The sequence below is a fragment of the Rhinichthys klamathensis genome, unplaced genomic scaffold (genome assembly GCF_029890125.1).
Source record: "Rhinichthys klamathensis goyatoka isolate OS25496 unplaced genomic scaffold, OSU_Roscu_1.1 h1tg000019l_1, whole genome shotgun sequence".
Taxonomy (NCBI): domain Eukaryota; kingdom Metazoa; phylum Chordata; class Actinopteri; order Cypriniformes; family Leuciscidae; genus Rhinichthys; species Rhinichthys klamathensis.
Window position 1 is genome coordinate 7,549,423 of NW_026606570.1, and position 16,444 is coordinate 7,565,866.

The 16,444-nt window shown below is 40.4% G+C and overlaps 1 protein-coding gene across 1 annotated transcript in view; it reads left to right on the forward strand.

Annotated features, from left to right (window-relative positions):
* Positions 1-16,444, forward strand: part of ccdc180 (coiled-coil domain containing 180) — a 36,930-nt gene that overhangs the window by 11,287 nt on the left and 9,199 nt on the right. The window contains exons 14-26 of the mRNA XM_056237890.1: positions 11,460-11,575; positions 11,738-11,864; positions 11,947-11,989; positions 12,082-12,206; positions 12,285-12,472; positions 12,788-12,963; positions 13,819-13,999; positions 14,093-14,239; positions 14,351-14,495; positions 14,583-14,699; positions 14,787-14,885; positions 14,964-15,044; positions 15,132-15,319. Coding sequence (XP_056093865.1) covers positions 11,460-11,575; positions 11,738-11,864; positions 11,947-11,989; positions 12,082-12,206; positions 12,285-12,472; positions 12,788-12,963; positions 13,819-13,999; positions 14,093-14,239; positions 14,351-14,495; positions 14,583-14,699; positions 14,787-14,885; positions 14,964-15,044; positions 15,132-15,319 — 1,733 coding nt within the window. The remainder of the gene's footprint in view (positions 1-11,459; positions 11,576-11,737; positions 11,865-11,946; positions 11,990-12,081; positions 12,207-12,284; positions 12,473-12,787; positions 12,964-13,818; positions 14,000-14,092; positions 14,240-14,350; positions 14,496-14,582; positions 14,700-14,786; positions 14,886-14,963; positions 15,045-15,131; positions 15,320-16,444) is intronic.

Sequence of the window (16,444 nt, forward strand, 5' to 3'; positions counted from 1 at the left end):
TGGACTTTAGGGGAGGTCATTTGGGAAGTCTTGCTACCATGAAGTATAGCTGTAGCTCTGAATGGGTGAAAGGGTGGTGGCCTTGGTCGGACAGGCTGAAGGGTTCTCTCCCTTCTGGGCTGGCAGCGGGTTTCCTGTTGCAACCAGGAGGAGAAATCTAGGAGGTTATAGGAAAGGGGACCTGGTTTGGTCAAACTCATGCTTCTCTTAAACTGACAAAAGTGCTCACTGGGTAGTTTTTCTAGTAGCCGCTCGACATGTGAGCCACAGGTAAGCTCGGAGAGACCTTCACGGCCCATGGACTGGAGGAGACCCACTAAGGCTTGTACTCTAAGGGAAAACTGATCTAGGCCTCTCCCATCCCCTATCCGGATAGCAGGCATCTCCATTATATCCCGGAGCTCTCTCAGAGCAAGCTGTCTGGGTTGGCCATAACGCTCATCTAGGGCCCGAATAGCTTGAGTGTAGGGATCTTGGGCATAAACATAAGCTAAGGCAAGTCGCTTCGCCTGATCTACCTTTAAGTGATCCAGTAAGATATGATATTTATACTGCTCCGACTCTCTTGGGTCCAACAGGTTGGATAGGGCCATCTTTAACATCATATACTGACTTTCATCCTCTCTATTAAGATCAGGGAATGAGGGACCTTCTACCTTGCTATATGACTGCAATCGGCCAGAAGGGGGAGCTAAATGGCTTGGTGGTGCTGCAGAAATAAGCTGGTGAGGCTGCACATTGCTGGGCTGGTATGCTGGCTGGGCAGAGTGGGCCATAGCTCTAGGCAAAATTTGAGGTGACAACATGTAGCCTGGGAGCAAGGGGTTACGTGAGACTGGGACTTGACGGGTGGCAAGGAACTTACTATGATCAGAAGGATTCGTGTGCTGCCAGGGCTGAGCTAAGGGCTGAATGGCAGGGGCACAGCTTACAGGAGGTTGATAAAGAAGCTGCTGCCGAGGTGGGGAAGAAAAGGGCTTATAGTCACTTGTGGTAGCCTGGAGTGGCATTGCAGCATACTGGGCTTGTGATGCTACTAACTGAGGGCCAAGGTTTTCAGGGGATGGTCCTGAACGAGACCGTGAGAATTGGCCTTCACCAAGCATACAGCGCTGGATTAGTCTACCTTGGTTTCTTACTTCTTCTAGTAACTGCTGTAAGAGCTCAGTTTGAGGGTCAGGAATTGAGGCTACATGAGGGTCACGTGGGTACTCAGGGGCTAGGGCTCTCCCAGAAGAGACAGGTGAGGGAGGCTCTGTTGCTGGCTCTTCCTCGCTGGGTAGTTGATGTGCCTCTTCCTCCTCACTGGGTAGTTGAGGTGGCTCTTCCTCCTCCTCAGACTCATGCTGTGGTTGATACTGAGGTCCAACACCAAAAATGTCTGCAGAGTGAAGCGGTGGTGGCTCTGGTGCTTCAGCAGGATGTCGTGGCTGCTGACCATATTCCATGACGTAATCATCATAGCGTACAGGACGCTGGGCTTGGCGGTGAGGACGCTGAAGTAACGAAGGCAAGGAGTGACTGGACATATCCACCGATCATCAATGGGCTCCGGCTCGAAGGACCATGAAAAGGAGGTTTGAGAGGGATGTGCAGGTAGCTGGCTTGAGACCAGTGGAGGTGTCGGTAAGAACAGTCTAGTCCAGTCACTTTAATTCCACAATGCCTTTCTTTATTAGGTATGTTTGTGTAATGTGTGTGTGTATGTGTGGTTTCTAAAAGGGAAATGATATGAGAGACAATTAGCTACATAATGCCACAATACAAGGCCACAATCCATTTGAATGACAACCAAACATTTGTACCTTTAAACAGACAGAAAGGAACAGTCTCATAAAGTAACATACGATCAAAGGAGAAACGTATGGAACTTACATAGTTCAATAACGCACACAGGGCAGGAGACAAGGCATTTCCAGCAGCAACATACAAGGATTCCTCCATGTGGCAGGAACAAAGAGAAAGGGCTGTGCACAGGTGCTGTCTAATAAAGTCTGTGGCTGATTGGAGCTAATTAGATGAAGGTGTGGGGAACTGCATGGGGAACTGAGTGGCAAAGAAAAAATGGGCGTGGCAACTGCAGGACAGACAGGAAACTTCCAAACAAATAGTGAAAAACATAACACAATTAATAATTATAATTAATATATATAATATAATAATTATTAAAATAATAATTAATATAATATTTAAAGTTAATAAATTAATGTTTTAAAATAATAATAATATAAATAATAATAAGCTGTGAAAAAAGCATTACTGTTTATTTTTTTATTGAATTGAATGCTTTCTCTGTATTCAGGTTTGACTGTAGTAATAATGCAAAAACGTGTACACTTCACATCAAATTTATTTAAAAAAAAATTATAAACCATGGCAAAAAATATTATTTGAGAATTTAAAAAAAACACATTCAAATCCACATCTTAAAAGTAAGTTATTTTGTCCAAAAACTATTAGAGAATTCACAAGCCTCTCCATAGAGAGCTATACAGGCATCTAGTGGTTACACTATGAAACTACATGTTTTATTTTATTTTCTCTCAACAGATGGCGCTAATCTGACTTAAAAAATTTGATTTAAAAGGCCAGGTCTCTATATTAATCTGAAATACTGCAATAATTGAAGAAATATTTTTATAAATTAGGGGGGAAAAAAATTGTATTGTTTTCAATGGCAAAAATGGACCATAAATATTGCATAAATATTAATAAGTAACATCAAATTGTCTCAAAATACAAAATTAAAAAGAAAATATATTATTGAATAAAAATAAATTGCATTGGTTTTACTGGGATGGAGAAAGTTTTTTTTTTTAGGTGTCCGGTCACTTCTGACCCTGTGACTCCGAAACGAAGAGCACCTGAGGGTTAAGCTCACTGCACAATGAATCTTTCATAATAAATACACTTTGTTTGTTACAATTAGAGGATTTGTCAGCATACAGAGCTCTGAACAAAAAGTCCGTTTTGAGCATAGAGGTTTTGAGCAGTGAGGGGAGTCTATCTTAAACGCTTCTGATTGGCCTTTGCGTTGAAGAAATCAACACGTATGTCTGTGATTGGCTACATCGCTCAACGCTGCAAACGTGTTTTAAAGGGAAACTCTGGCCTGTAAATCGTTTCTATTTTGTTTTAGTTCTTGTTGCTTTTCTGCAAAAATGTATTAGTTTTTATATGTTTTATTCATAGATATTTCTAGTTTGCGGGAGTCCCGCGAATCGTTTTATTCTCCCTGCAACGCGCACACACACAGAGAGTGCATTGCGCTCGCACTCGGCCATCAAATCTAGTCCCGCGCCGCACTCTTTTGCATTGGGAGTGCACGTCTCTAGATCAAGGGCCCGGCCCGAGGATAGTGACGGGAAATATCGGCCCGCAAGTTCGGGCTCGGCCAGAGAATAAGCACTAGTTCCTTTGCGACTGACGTATCGATCTTGCCGAATCAGGTACTCAAGATGGCGGAAGACAAGTTTTAGAATTGAGTGACGTCAGTGAGGAGACGTTGGTGACATCATCTGATATTCATGTATAGAAAGCATTACCCCTTCGCGCAGCTGTATGGGAATAGGCGGCCAGCAAAGCGGGCCCGCACAGGTATACCGGCGCGTCATAGGGAAATACAGATCGGCTCAGCCAGTCTACGTATAGCGAGGCTCGCCTCGCTGATATGAGAGTGGCCTGCACATGAACAACTGGGCAGAACATACACATCACTTTAGACTGACAAAAGTTTAGCCTGCAAGGCGGGAACTTCCAGGTTATAGAACCTGACGAATGTAAAGAAGGAGGCCCAGCCTGCCGCCATACAAATATCGTGAATAGAAATCCCGCTGGACCAAGCCCACGACGAAGCCATGCCTTTAGTGGAATGGGCCCTGATGCCCAAGGGTGCAGTCCTGGATGCGGGTGTTTGACGGCGGCGATGGAGGAAATAGCCGTCGAGTCTGTTCGGCGTGGGCTCTTCAGGCGTTGACCACTCGAGGCCAAGTTGGTCGACGGCCTTAGTGAGGAGGCGCAGGAGCTCCGCCGGCCGGCCTCCTGGACTGACAAGTGGTGTGAACCGGACTATTCCTCGCTGTCAGAAGCCAAGATAGAGCAGCTGTCAGCGGCGGCGTCCACATTCACGTCATCCGCCTCATCCTCTGAAGCGGCGGTGGCGCGGGCGGGAACCGGTGGCTGCGCGTCCGAGAGGAGGGGCGGGGAAGGATAGAAAGAAGTGCGAGGGAAAGGTTCCGGCGAGCTTCTGGGCGCCACATCGGTCTCCGGTGGCCTCTGGAAGCGGCGCTTCTTCCTGCACGGTCCGGCAGAGACAGGCGGAGCGGCGGCGTCGTCGTCATTGAAGATCTCAAGTCGAGCCCGCAGGGTCGACATTGAAAGATCTTCGCACTCAGGGCAGCCGCGCGAAGAGAGTGCGATGGCTGCGTGCTCACGGCCCAGGCAGAGAGCGCAGATGAGATGGCGGTCTCTGGCGCTGAGCGGGGCTCAGCACGAGCCACAGGAGGAGCGAGGCATTTTGATAAAAACATCTCACACTCTTTTAGATATTAAGTGTGTGTGTCGCAGCGGCGAGCGCACACACAGAGGAGAAGGAAAAAGGATACTTTGTTGCCGGATAGCGTAGCAGGCACGGATGACTGAAGGCGGCGAAGACGGCCGGCTTCTCCAGACGCTTCCTAAGCTTGCTGGTCGCTTGCTTCGACGATGGCGGCTTCTCAAGATCCAGCGATGCGAAGAGTTTCGCTGAAGAGATGAAAATCAGAGTTCAGCCTGATGAGCACCTCTTTTATATACGCTAGCCACTCCCATTCTGGCGGGCTGTGACGCGTAGAGGGCGCGACATCACGCGGGGCTCACCGATAGGCTGCTGCAGTTGCTGCAGGACAGCCAATGAGCACGCTTATATGGCCTGCTATGGTCTGCTGTCCGCTGGACTGAGTTGACAATAAATACAAAAATAAGGATAATTTTTTGGCTTCAGATCTCGAGAAAAGATGACTTTACCCGTAGTGTAAGCAACTTACGCAATATGAGAGAATCTCTCGTAAGAGAACACAAATGTTCTATTTTTGGCAAATGTAGCCACCCAAAGTGAAATGTATAAGCCTTAAGGAGTCCAACATTTTCGCACGTTAAACAAGTAAATACGACCTCACGTTGTGTCAATCACGTTTACACGCTGCCTCCGAAACGTTCATCCGTCATAATTTTTTGTTGGATTTTCTGCGTTTTTCGCATCCGTAGCAAGCATTTTCAGAGGTGTTTTGACGATTCAGAGCCACCCAATCACAAATATAAAAAAACGCATACGATATTTTCGGACTCAGTGTGCAAGGACCTTTAGACTGAAGGAAATGCAAATTCACGCCTGTACAATAGAGTGTGCAGCTCAAACAAACCTTTAAGCTGTGCTGCCATTCTAGATCACAGAAGAATCGGATGCAGAGGAAGAAAGCTTAACACTCTTACTTCAGATACACAATATATACACAAATGTGATGTTTAACTAAAGTCATTTTTGCTTATTAGTATGGTTGAATTGGATCATCGAAGGTCAGCAGCAAAGACATTTGTTAACCCTCTGGTCCTCTCTGTGTGTTGGTCAAAAAGTACCAATTTAAAAAAAAAAATCAATGAAATGAATGTACTAAATTTTAGTTCGATAATGTTTTTTTATTTAATGTTTTGTATTTTTAGGGGATTTTATGGTACTAAATTATATTTTCTCTGTATTTATAATCTATTTTTTCACTTTTTAAGCATTAGATTTCCAACTTAAACTGCCGTAAATCTTGAATGCTTTAGAGCACAGACTTAAGTTTGATCTTAAAAAAAAGTTAAAAAGTTAAAAAAAGTGAACGTAAAAAAAGTTTTATGTTTATTGTTATGAAAATGTGCAAAAATACTATTTTCAATTTTGTATATTAAATATATATTTTCCAAAACATGTTTTGCTCTAAAACTATGAGAAAATTAAAGCCATAAATCTAAACAAGTTGTGTTCAAAATTTTAGCCTGATATCTCAAAAAATTAGCTTTCAGTAAGATTTTATTTGGCCGCAGTACCAAAAGTTTTCACTAGGTGAAATTGATCTCCCATTCATTTCCTATGCGGTCATTTTTGAAGGGTCGAGTGTGACAATTCTTTTCAGGACCATTTAACCTGTTCGGATCATGTCCAAGATTTCTTTTGTGTGTTCACACATCAAGTGCCAAAACCTTTACCAAATTTCGTACCATTCCGATGAAATAGTGAGATTAAATACATATATTTGTTTTATTTAACATATTTAATTATTGCAGGTTTAGGTTAGGTTAGGTTACTTTTATTGTACCCGTAGGTAAATTTGTTTTACAGTGCAATGACATTTTATGGCATCCAGTACAGAAACACACAACACAGAACACTCCACAACACATAAAGACAAGAAAATAAATACTCATACTTAGTAAAGTGCTCTCAAGAAAGTTCTATTAAAACATTACATATGGTCTTTGTAAAATCATAAAACCCCTAGTACAACATTTCCGAAAAACAACCTCTACAATTTGTTAATCCTATTAATCGCATTTGGTACAAAGCTGCTCTTATATCTTTTCGTTCTACACCTTGGGACTTTATACCTCCTCGCAGATGGCAATAACTGAAACTCACTGTGCAGGGGGTGAGAGTCATCATTTAAAATTGAAAAGGCCATCCTTTGTAACTGTTTGGTATATAGGGATGCCACTCCTGGTTTTGACTCACCTATCAAACGGCCAGACCATTTTACTATCTGGTCTAACTGATTTTTTGCCTTTAAAGATATAAGACCATACCATACTACAGTGGCAAAGGACAACACAGATTCAATAAAAGCATGATAAAACATCTTCATTATTGTTCGGTCAAGATTAAACACAGATAATTTCCTTAGGCAATACAAACGCTGGTGCCCCTTTTTGCACAGAGCCTCACAATTCTCTTCAAAATTCAGTTTCTCATCAATAATAGTCCCAAGATATTTGTATGATTGTACATACTCTATTTTTTGGCCTTTAATTGAGCTAGGTTCACTTGGATGAGTACTCTTCCTAAAATCAATGAGCATCCTTGGTCTTTACTATATTAAACTGTAAATAAGATTCCTCACACCAGTTGACAAAATCCTCAATAACTGGGCCATGCGAGGTCTCATTCTCCTCAAGTAAACTCAGAATAAATGAGTCATCCGCATATTTTATGATAATTCTGTTCTCATACATGCTTTGACACATGTTTGTGTATAAAATAAATAAAAGTGGGGACAGCACACATCCTTGAGGAGAGCCTGTAGAGGAACTCCTCTGTTCAGATAAGACACCATTAACTCTTACTCTGTGTTCTGTTAGTTAAAAAATCCAAAATCCAACCCATCAAATTATTGCTTAACGCAAACTGATCTAAGAGCCTCTTGATTAAAATGTGTGGTTGAATTGTATTGAACGCTGAAGAAAAATCAACAAATAAAAGTCTAGCATGTGTCCTCTGTCCATCCAAGTGTCTTAATAGCAAATTTAGCATTGTGACTGTAGGGTCCTGTACTCCTCTGTGAGGTCTATATTCAAATTGCATAGGGTCCAATTTATGTTCTGTCCACATCAGAATCTCAGACCGGACTAATTTCTCAAAGATTTTCATTAAAACGGAAGTCAAAGCGACCGGCCTAAAATCATTGATCATCTTAGGACCACTGCATTTAGGGACAGGAGTGACCACTGCATCCTTCCAGAGAATCGGTACATGTTGTGTCTTCAGAGACTTATTATAAATCTCATGAAATGCACATTCTTTTGCACATGACTTTAATAGTCAGCCACAGATCCTATCAGGACCTGGGCTTTTATTTGCCTTTACAAGTCTGAAAGCTTTTTCAACATCCTGAAGGTCGATGTTAAAATGCTGATCATCCATTAATTTAAAATTCAACTCCTGGATTTCTTTACTGAAATCCAAATTGTCAAAACGACAGTAAAAGTAGTTTAGTGCATTTGCCAGTTCAAAATCAGAATTAAAACCATTCAAAATAACCTGATTACTCCAGTTTGAGTTATGAAGGCCTACTATGGTTTTCATATTTGCCCATGCTGAGCCAGGATTTTTGGATGCCATCTTATTTTCTAATATTTCCTTATAGCTTTGTTTAGCTTTAAGGATTTCAGTCTTCAAATCCTTAGTAGCCACATGTAAGTCCATAGTTGTACCATGTTTAAATGCAAATTATTTCCTTTGTAAACAGGACTTTACTGATTTAGTAACCCAGGGCTTATTGTTAGAATAGATTTTGACCTTTTTACATGGAATAATCATGTCCCTGGAAAAAGCCATAACATGTAACATCCACCATTAAGTCCAAATCGTCACCACAGGCCTGTTTACAAATGTCCCAGTCTGTACAGCTGTAACAGTCTTGTAGACAGGACACAGCATCTTCTGACCACACTCTGATGTCCTTAGTCACTGTTTTCTCCCTTTTTAAAATAGTCATATATGTAGGCAGCAAATGTACACAATTGTGATCTGACGAGCCCAAGGGGGCCAGGGGGATAGATTTGTATGCACCTCTTACCGATCCATAACACAGATCTAAAGTCTTGCCCCATCTGGTCGGACAGGAGACATACTGATGGAAAGTTTTAAGAGTCTGTTTTAGGGAGACATGATTAAAATCACCAAGAATGAAATTCGGTGCCTCCGGTGAGATTGACTGTAACCTCTGTACAACATCAAATACTGTCCTATTAGCCGATGCAAGGTTCGCCTTCGGGTGAATGTAAACTGTTGTAATAAAAATCTGATAATAAAATAAAAAACATGTTTTTATGTTGTAATAAAAAACTATCGAGGTAAATAAAACGGTCTCAAGGACACCGATAAAAGTTCTACATCAGGTGTACAAATACGCTCTCTGACAGTAACACATGAGCAATATCGCTTGTTGACATACAAACATACCCCTCCTCCTTGGGTTTTCCCCGTCACCTTTGATAGTCGATCCAAGCGAAAAGGGGCTCCGAATCCATCCATACACAAATCGACGTCCCGGTCACACTCTGAGCCATGTTTCAGTAAATGCCATAATACAGCAGTTCATGAAATTCTTTTGGTAGCGGACATTTCCTTGAAGCTCATCCACTTTGTTCCTCAGTGATTGTACATTTCCCATAATCATCGAAGGCAATGGAACCCGGTTGAAACGCTGTTTCTTTAGGCGAGTTTTTACACCGCCTTGTTTGCCCCTTTTCCTTTTCTTTACTGTGCCCCTTGCTTCCTGGTAATCCCTTCGGATAGAATTTGGTACATCCAATATTAGATTTTCCCGAGCTGGGTTACTGTTCTTGAGCTGCAACAGTGTCTCTCTCGTATATACTGTATGTCGTCCTCATAGAGCCCCGCAAGTTTTACCGGCGGCCATCCAGAAAATCACAAGCCATAATGCAAAAGGATAAAAAAAAACATCCATTTCGACTAAGTTTGAAACTTTAAGAGCACTCCTTCAGTAGAAACATAAAAACAACAAAACAGATAAAAAAGCATTAAAAACATTAAAACAAAAGGTTTGTGTAATTGTCTGCATTTCAGTTTTCATTCATTTTGAGGAATTATGAATCTGTTTTTTTGCAAGTGAGATGAGTAAATGCATGCTTACATTTAGTCTAGAAATACCAATAATCATCATGTTTAGACAGCGCACACAATGCCTCTGCAACCGATTTCTCTCAACATGGGGACAAGAGAGCTGTCAGTCAATAAATGGGAAAAAAAGGAACTTGTATTACTTATTAGAAAGAATTATGAAACACGGGACGTGATGGTAAGCTGTCCATTGTGCCAATGGATGATATCCACATGAGATTTGCCTCATGTCTCAGACATGGGAAAGATGTAAATTTCGGGACACATCATCAGTAGTGTACCTTTGAATCAGGGGGTGGTTTGGCCTTTCAACACTAGACACCCTCATCAAAGGTGGCCAGCTACATGGTGATCAAACCTGAGCTTGTGTCCAATGCCCAATCATGAGAATTGCCTGGTTGTTTAAATGGCACAGCCCACGGGACTATGCAAGACAGGGGGCGTCCTCTTCCCTGAGTCAAGCCTAGAGCTGACCGCATACCTTGTTCACCCTCTTCCTGGAGGGTTGTGACCTGGGTTCTCATGTGGGGTATGGGGTGGATTAATAAATTCAGGAGGTTGAATAGGTGGGGTGTCATGTGGGATAACTATCTGTTCGTGCCTTTTCGTGTCATGGTGGACCTTTTCCAGATGTTCTTCCAGTTCCTGCTTCGCAATGTTATCAACCAACACTTGATGTCCCCCTGGAGTAGAAATTAGCAGAAAAAATAAAAAAACAGCCGTTGCAACAACATTCAAGTGCGTGCGTGAATAGCGGTCAGCGCTCTGCCTTAATAAGAGCCTGTTCACATATCGCGTGTTTTGCTCGCTCAAGTTCGTTATTTCAAATGTAGGTGCGCGGTATGCGCGTTCATAATGGAAGCGACGCGGTCACGGTGCGACGCGCTCGTTTTTTCCAAGCGCGTCCGCGCCGCATCTAGATAAAAACATCTCAACTTTTCAGAATGCCGCAAGCGCACCGTAGGTCACATGACAAGAACCAACCGGAGTGCAACCGCCCTAGCGCTTTGAAAAAAGGAGAACGCGGCGCGCCTAGCGTTTTCTACGCGTTTTTAGGCGCTATGTCAACCGAGCCTAAAGCGGCATCGAACTGCAATTACACTGAATCGTTCTTCTTCAGACCGTTGACTTGTCACTACTGGAACAAGCCCAACATAGAAGTTGCTCGCCGTAGAAAAGCACTTCTTCAGCGGACCGAAACTCAAGCTGCTTTTGTGAACTCGCCACACGCTGTGTTCGTTGATAAGACGAACAATAAGCTGAGCTGGTGACGTGATTTCTTTAAAGAATTAAGGGGGCACGACGAAAAAAGTTTGAGAAACCACTGCCTTGGTGGGTCCTCAACCCCCTGAAAGATGTTATTTTCGCCCAGCCACAGGTGCACACTTGAAGTGAGTGTCCTGCTGCTGTTGTGGTTGTCTCATGTGCCGTGTTCTTGTTCGTAGTCATGTCCGTTACTGAGTCTGTAGCCATGCTGTCAGTCATCGAGCCATCTTGCACCCCCGCTCTCGCAGGCTCTAGGGGTATGTTCCTTTGTTCACTTTCTGTAGCATTTGGCGGGTGTCTCCAACAAACCCCCCCCAAAAAAGTTACTCTGATTTTTTTTTTGTATATTTAAAAGCAATGCGTTACATTACTAGTTACTTGAAAAAGTAATCTGATTATGTAACTTGCGTTACTTGTAATGCTTTACCCCCAAAATGAGTGCTTATAATATCCATCTTTTTTAAATATTTTGTAACAATTATCACCTTGACATTTTTGCTAAACATGAAAATGAGCTGACAAATGTCTCACCTGACAGAAGAAAGAGGCCCCGCTGGATATGATGTTGGACAAACTCAGGCAGGAAAGCTCAGAAGAAGCTCTGAAAGACTCCTTAGAGAAGACGCTAGCCTATTTGGAAGAGGTTAAGAATGGGTAACAAAAACATTGAGGATTTTTTTTTGAGTGATGCTTTTTTTGTTGTTGTTGTTTGTATATTAAGCTACTTGAACTTGACTTAAATAAGAAAGTTTTTGACAAAATATGACAGAAAACCTGGACATTTTTGTAAATCCTTTTACTCCATTGTTCTTTAAGGTATATACAAATCTATAAGGAGGAAGTGGAAACTGTGGAGTGTTACCCGTCTATAGTCCTGCAGGAATTACAAGCATACAATCTTTCAGTCAGCCAATTATTTAGTGTCAAAGAGGTTTATGGCCAGGTACATATTCAACAAGAACAATGATGTTATCTCTATTTGTGCAAGACAAACATTGTTAAAATAACTTTCTTTTTTGTCGAAGGACTCTGAGGATTTTTGCCAACTTTATCCCTCTCTTAAACTTGGTGAGTTGAAAACTAGTCTCAATGAGCTATATTATTTTTGTTGCCTTTGAATTGTTTAACACCCATTATGTTTATCTTGGTGTTTTACTTAGGTCAAAGCATGACAGCCATTAAGAATGAAATATTGAAGAAAGAACTTGAGGTGAAACCTAGAGGTGCACAAAAGCCACATTTAAACAACCAAGGAAGTTCAACATTTGCCTCGTCCTGTGATATGGTAATAATGACACATACACACTTTCCCTTCTCAATTTGTATCTATTTTTTCATTATTTAATTTCCTCTTATTTTGTAGGATGACCAAGATTGTAAAGCTCTACCATTTTCAGTTTCTCAAACCAAAGAGACTTTCACTACTGCAAAAGGAAATGTGTACAACTGCTATGGGTTTCACGCTACCCATAATGAGGATCTGGAAACAAATCTTAAGGAAACCGCGCTGGTTTTATTCCCAAAGGCTTTCATTGTTGAATTGCTAAAAGAGTAAGTGTACAATAGAAATGGTAGAATGAAATAATGCTTTGGTTGATGTCTCTGTTGTGTTTTATTACTGATTCAGACATAGCACAAAAACAGTATAAAATCAACAAAACAAGAGCCATAAGCCTGAGTGATGAAATTTGGAAAGTTGAAATGAAAATTGTGCAATTTAAAAAAAAAAACATGTTCTCTTTTTAACTATAATTTACTTTTGCTTGCATTTTCTTTCTGTTTATGATTTCATTATTATTTTTTGTTTAGTTCCTGTATATATAGAGTAATAAAAGAAGTAAATACTGTTATGTTCCCACATCATAGTGTGAGACAAACATTTTTCAGTCATCTGGAAGAGAGATTTCATATTATTCTAACCAACACTATGACTGTTGTGGAAGCCAAGAACGAGAAACTGAAAGCTGAGCTGGAACTTCGCCTTCAACTCCACCAACCTCGTGCTAAAAGAATTGAGATGGACATTCACAATGTCAGAGCAGGTTTGACCCCTCATCACATCCAAAGCCATTTTGGCTTTTACTTATTTAAAAGAGTTTAACAAGAGGCCTTGTGAAAAAGAAGTACACTGTAGCATACTTATAAAAAAGAGTACTCATTACGGAAATAATATACTTTAAAATATTATACTTGTGTGAATTGAATGTAATGGTTTTGGACACTTAATTGAATGCTATTTCTAAATAAATTAATACGTATTATAGTTTAAATTTATATGTATTTTTACATACTCAAATAGGACTTTTTATGCGTTACATTTTTATGTTATTTCATAATTGCATCTATTGTCTTTGAAATATGGTTAAAAGTGTACTGACGAATGAACTGACAAGCAATTATGGTAAATTCAAATTTAATGTAATTTCTGTTGAAACTTGTGTCTCATGTATTGAAATACATTTGTAAAAACACATTTGTAATGATGAAGTTGCAATTTAGTACATTCAAAAGAGCCTACACATATATAAATGCATATTTAAATTTAAATAAAACATTTAAAACAATGTAATATTGAGTAACACTACAGTTGACATTAAAATCAATATGTTTGCCAACACTTCAACGTAAGTGTATTTCTTTAAAGCATGACAAAAGTTATTAAAACATGTTTACATATAATACATTTAAAATGTACTGTAATGTTAATGTGGCATTATTACAAAGTGCACTTTTTAAAAAGTGTACTCACCTGTGGTACATAGTCATGAAAAAGTCATTAAAATGTTCTAAAGATTTGAGGTACACTACGAGTGCACATTCAGTTATGCATACTTCTTTTTCACAAGGGAGCTTAGTATATAGAGGACATGTCATAACTCTCTTCATTATTTGGCCAGCTGAACTAGTGCTACATCGAGAACGTGTGGATCGACACTGTAAGGGTATACTAGAGGTCCTAGAAGACTGCCGGACAGACATACAGGAGTTACAGATCCAGAAAAATAAAATGACCGAAGGCTTCCAAATGCAAATCTACAGTAGAGAGAAAGATTTTACCTTTGCCACTAATTATGAAAAGTAAATAAATGTATTAAAAAATATATATATATATTGGTAATGATTTGAGCAATTTATACACATTCTACTTATTCTGGTCATTTTTATTCATAGGATAAATAAACTTTGTACCTCACTTCAAACCAACCTGGGCAAGCACATCAATATCATCCAGACTTTACAAAGAGACTTCAGACAAAAGATGGAGTTCAAAATGGAGGGCTTGAGGGAAGCAAATGTTCAGATAATGAGATCTTTCAAGTATGTCATTGAAATTCCTTGTAGAAGTCATTTTCAATGTTGTGTTGTGTTTTGCAGGGAATTCGATACAAGCCCAGTGAAATTAACAACAATTGTTGTCTATTCCACAAGGTTGTTTTCTGAGGGGGGGAATTTTACACCACAAGAAATTGAGGTCTTTCAGTCACATCTGGAAAGAATGGACAAGCGCATTGATTCTGCAGAGGGGGCCATGATGCAGGACATGGAAGAAAAAGAATCAAAGTGTCTGGAGCAGGTTGATATTACTCATAAGTCGATTACTGTGATCATACACTAAATAATTATTTCGAAAGGAATTTACTGAGAATCCATTTTTACTTAGGTCAAGGATATAGTCAGGAAGTTTGAGGAAAAATTCAGTTTCCTCGCTATCGAGCTGAAGTTTCTTGCAAAAATGCAACAAATTTTTAACAACACACGAGTCCAGATCAAAAGCGAGGTATTTTCAGTGTATAATTTACTCTTATTTCATTCCTTCCCTCTGTCCACTGTTCATAATCTGTTGAATTTGTATTTGCCTGTTCAGGCTTTAAAGAGTAACATGCAGAAAAAGACGATTGACAACATGTTGAGCGATTTAAAGGAAATGACTGCTGAGTATGACCAACCCAGCCCTGATAAGAAGGTAAATCCTCTAATATATTATTAGATTCACATTTATGTCATTAAAGTAATGGTCTACAGAAAACAATTTGTTTTGTAGATTGTAGTGGAGATAACAAGTTTAACAAATTCTCTGATGGAGGAGCTACAGAAGAGGTGTCAGTATCTCGATTGCTTCTTGGTAGGGCATTACACAGTCCAATGCTACTGGCATATTGACTTGTAATCCTTATGGACACATAAGATAATGTCTGATATATTTTTGTAGGATGCCTCTATGGCTGTCCCTCGACCACATACTCCACTTCAGGGGGCTTTTGCAGTTGCAGCTCGCACCAGGTCCCGTATACAGGAAAAAACAGGCAGTCCAGATGGAGACAGCCTGCTCCATCCTAGCCGAATTGGAGTGTCCTTCCTGGATGATGCTGCAGTGGGGGTTATCAAAGGCCTACTCAAGTCAGTGTCCTTAAAGGGGACCTATTATGCCCTTTTTCAAAGTCTTGGTTTTGTTGTTGGGGTCTGCTAGAATAGGTTTTCATACTTAAGGGGATAGGTCACCCAAAAAAAAAAAAAAATGGGGCATTAATTACTCACCCCCATGTCATTCCAAACCCGTAAGACTTTCATTCATCTTTCAAAACACAACTGAAGATCTTTTTGATGTAATCTGAGAGCTATCTTTCTTTACTCTCCATTGAAAGCTACGCAATCACCACTTTGATGCTTCAAAAAGTTCATGAATAGATCGTAAGACTAATCCGTAATGAATTGAGCGGTTTAGTCCAAATTTTCTTAAAAGACACTATCGCTTTTTTTGATGAACAGATTGAATTTAGGCTTTTATTCTCTGATTGGTCGGCTGGAACAGTGTGTTGTGATTTTTCAATGCTTTGAGCGTGTTTCAGAAATGTTGCATCCCTTACCATAACCACGAGTATCAACACACTACTAACGCAATTCAACCAGGCCTCGCCCCTTTTTTTTGCATATGCTTTGGGCGGGAATTATTTAAATGAGGGACATTGTCACGTGTACGTTCCTGGAAGAACACTCAAGATTACTGTCGAGGCGTTTCAGGGAGTTTAGAAGCTGCTTAATAATATAGAGAATAAATCCCTTTGGAGTGGACTTTGTTTTTTGCAGACCTTCATGCTCAAACAGCAACATTACACACTAAAGAAAGCATAATAGGACCTCTTTAAATTTAAAATATTCATTAGTGTCATTATTGTAGATTTTAATTGCTTTAAAAGCAAAATACAAGAGCAAATAATTCAAGTAAAATGTCCTTACACACCGGTTGTTATCACCTAACATTGAGTGCGTTTACATGCACCCTCATAATGCGGTTATAATGGGATTTTGGCAATATTGCGATTAAACTTTACCTCATGTAAACGCAATACTATGTGGCGAACGCAGGGCTCTCAAGTGTCACGCATTGAGCGTGACAGTCACTCATTTCGGTCTTTTGTCACTCACTCCCGCCACACATTGTATTTCTCACGCTGAAAAACTATTTATAATATATGCCGCAGCGCCCCAAATTTCTCTGGCCGCGTCGCTCTCACTATGGAACCG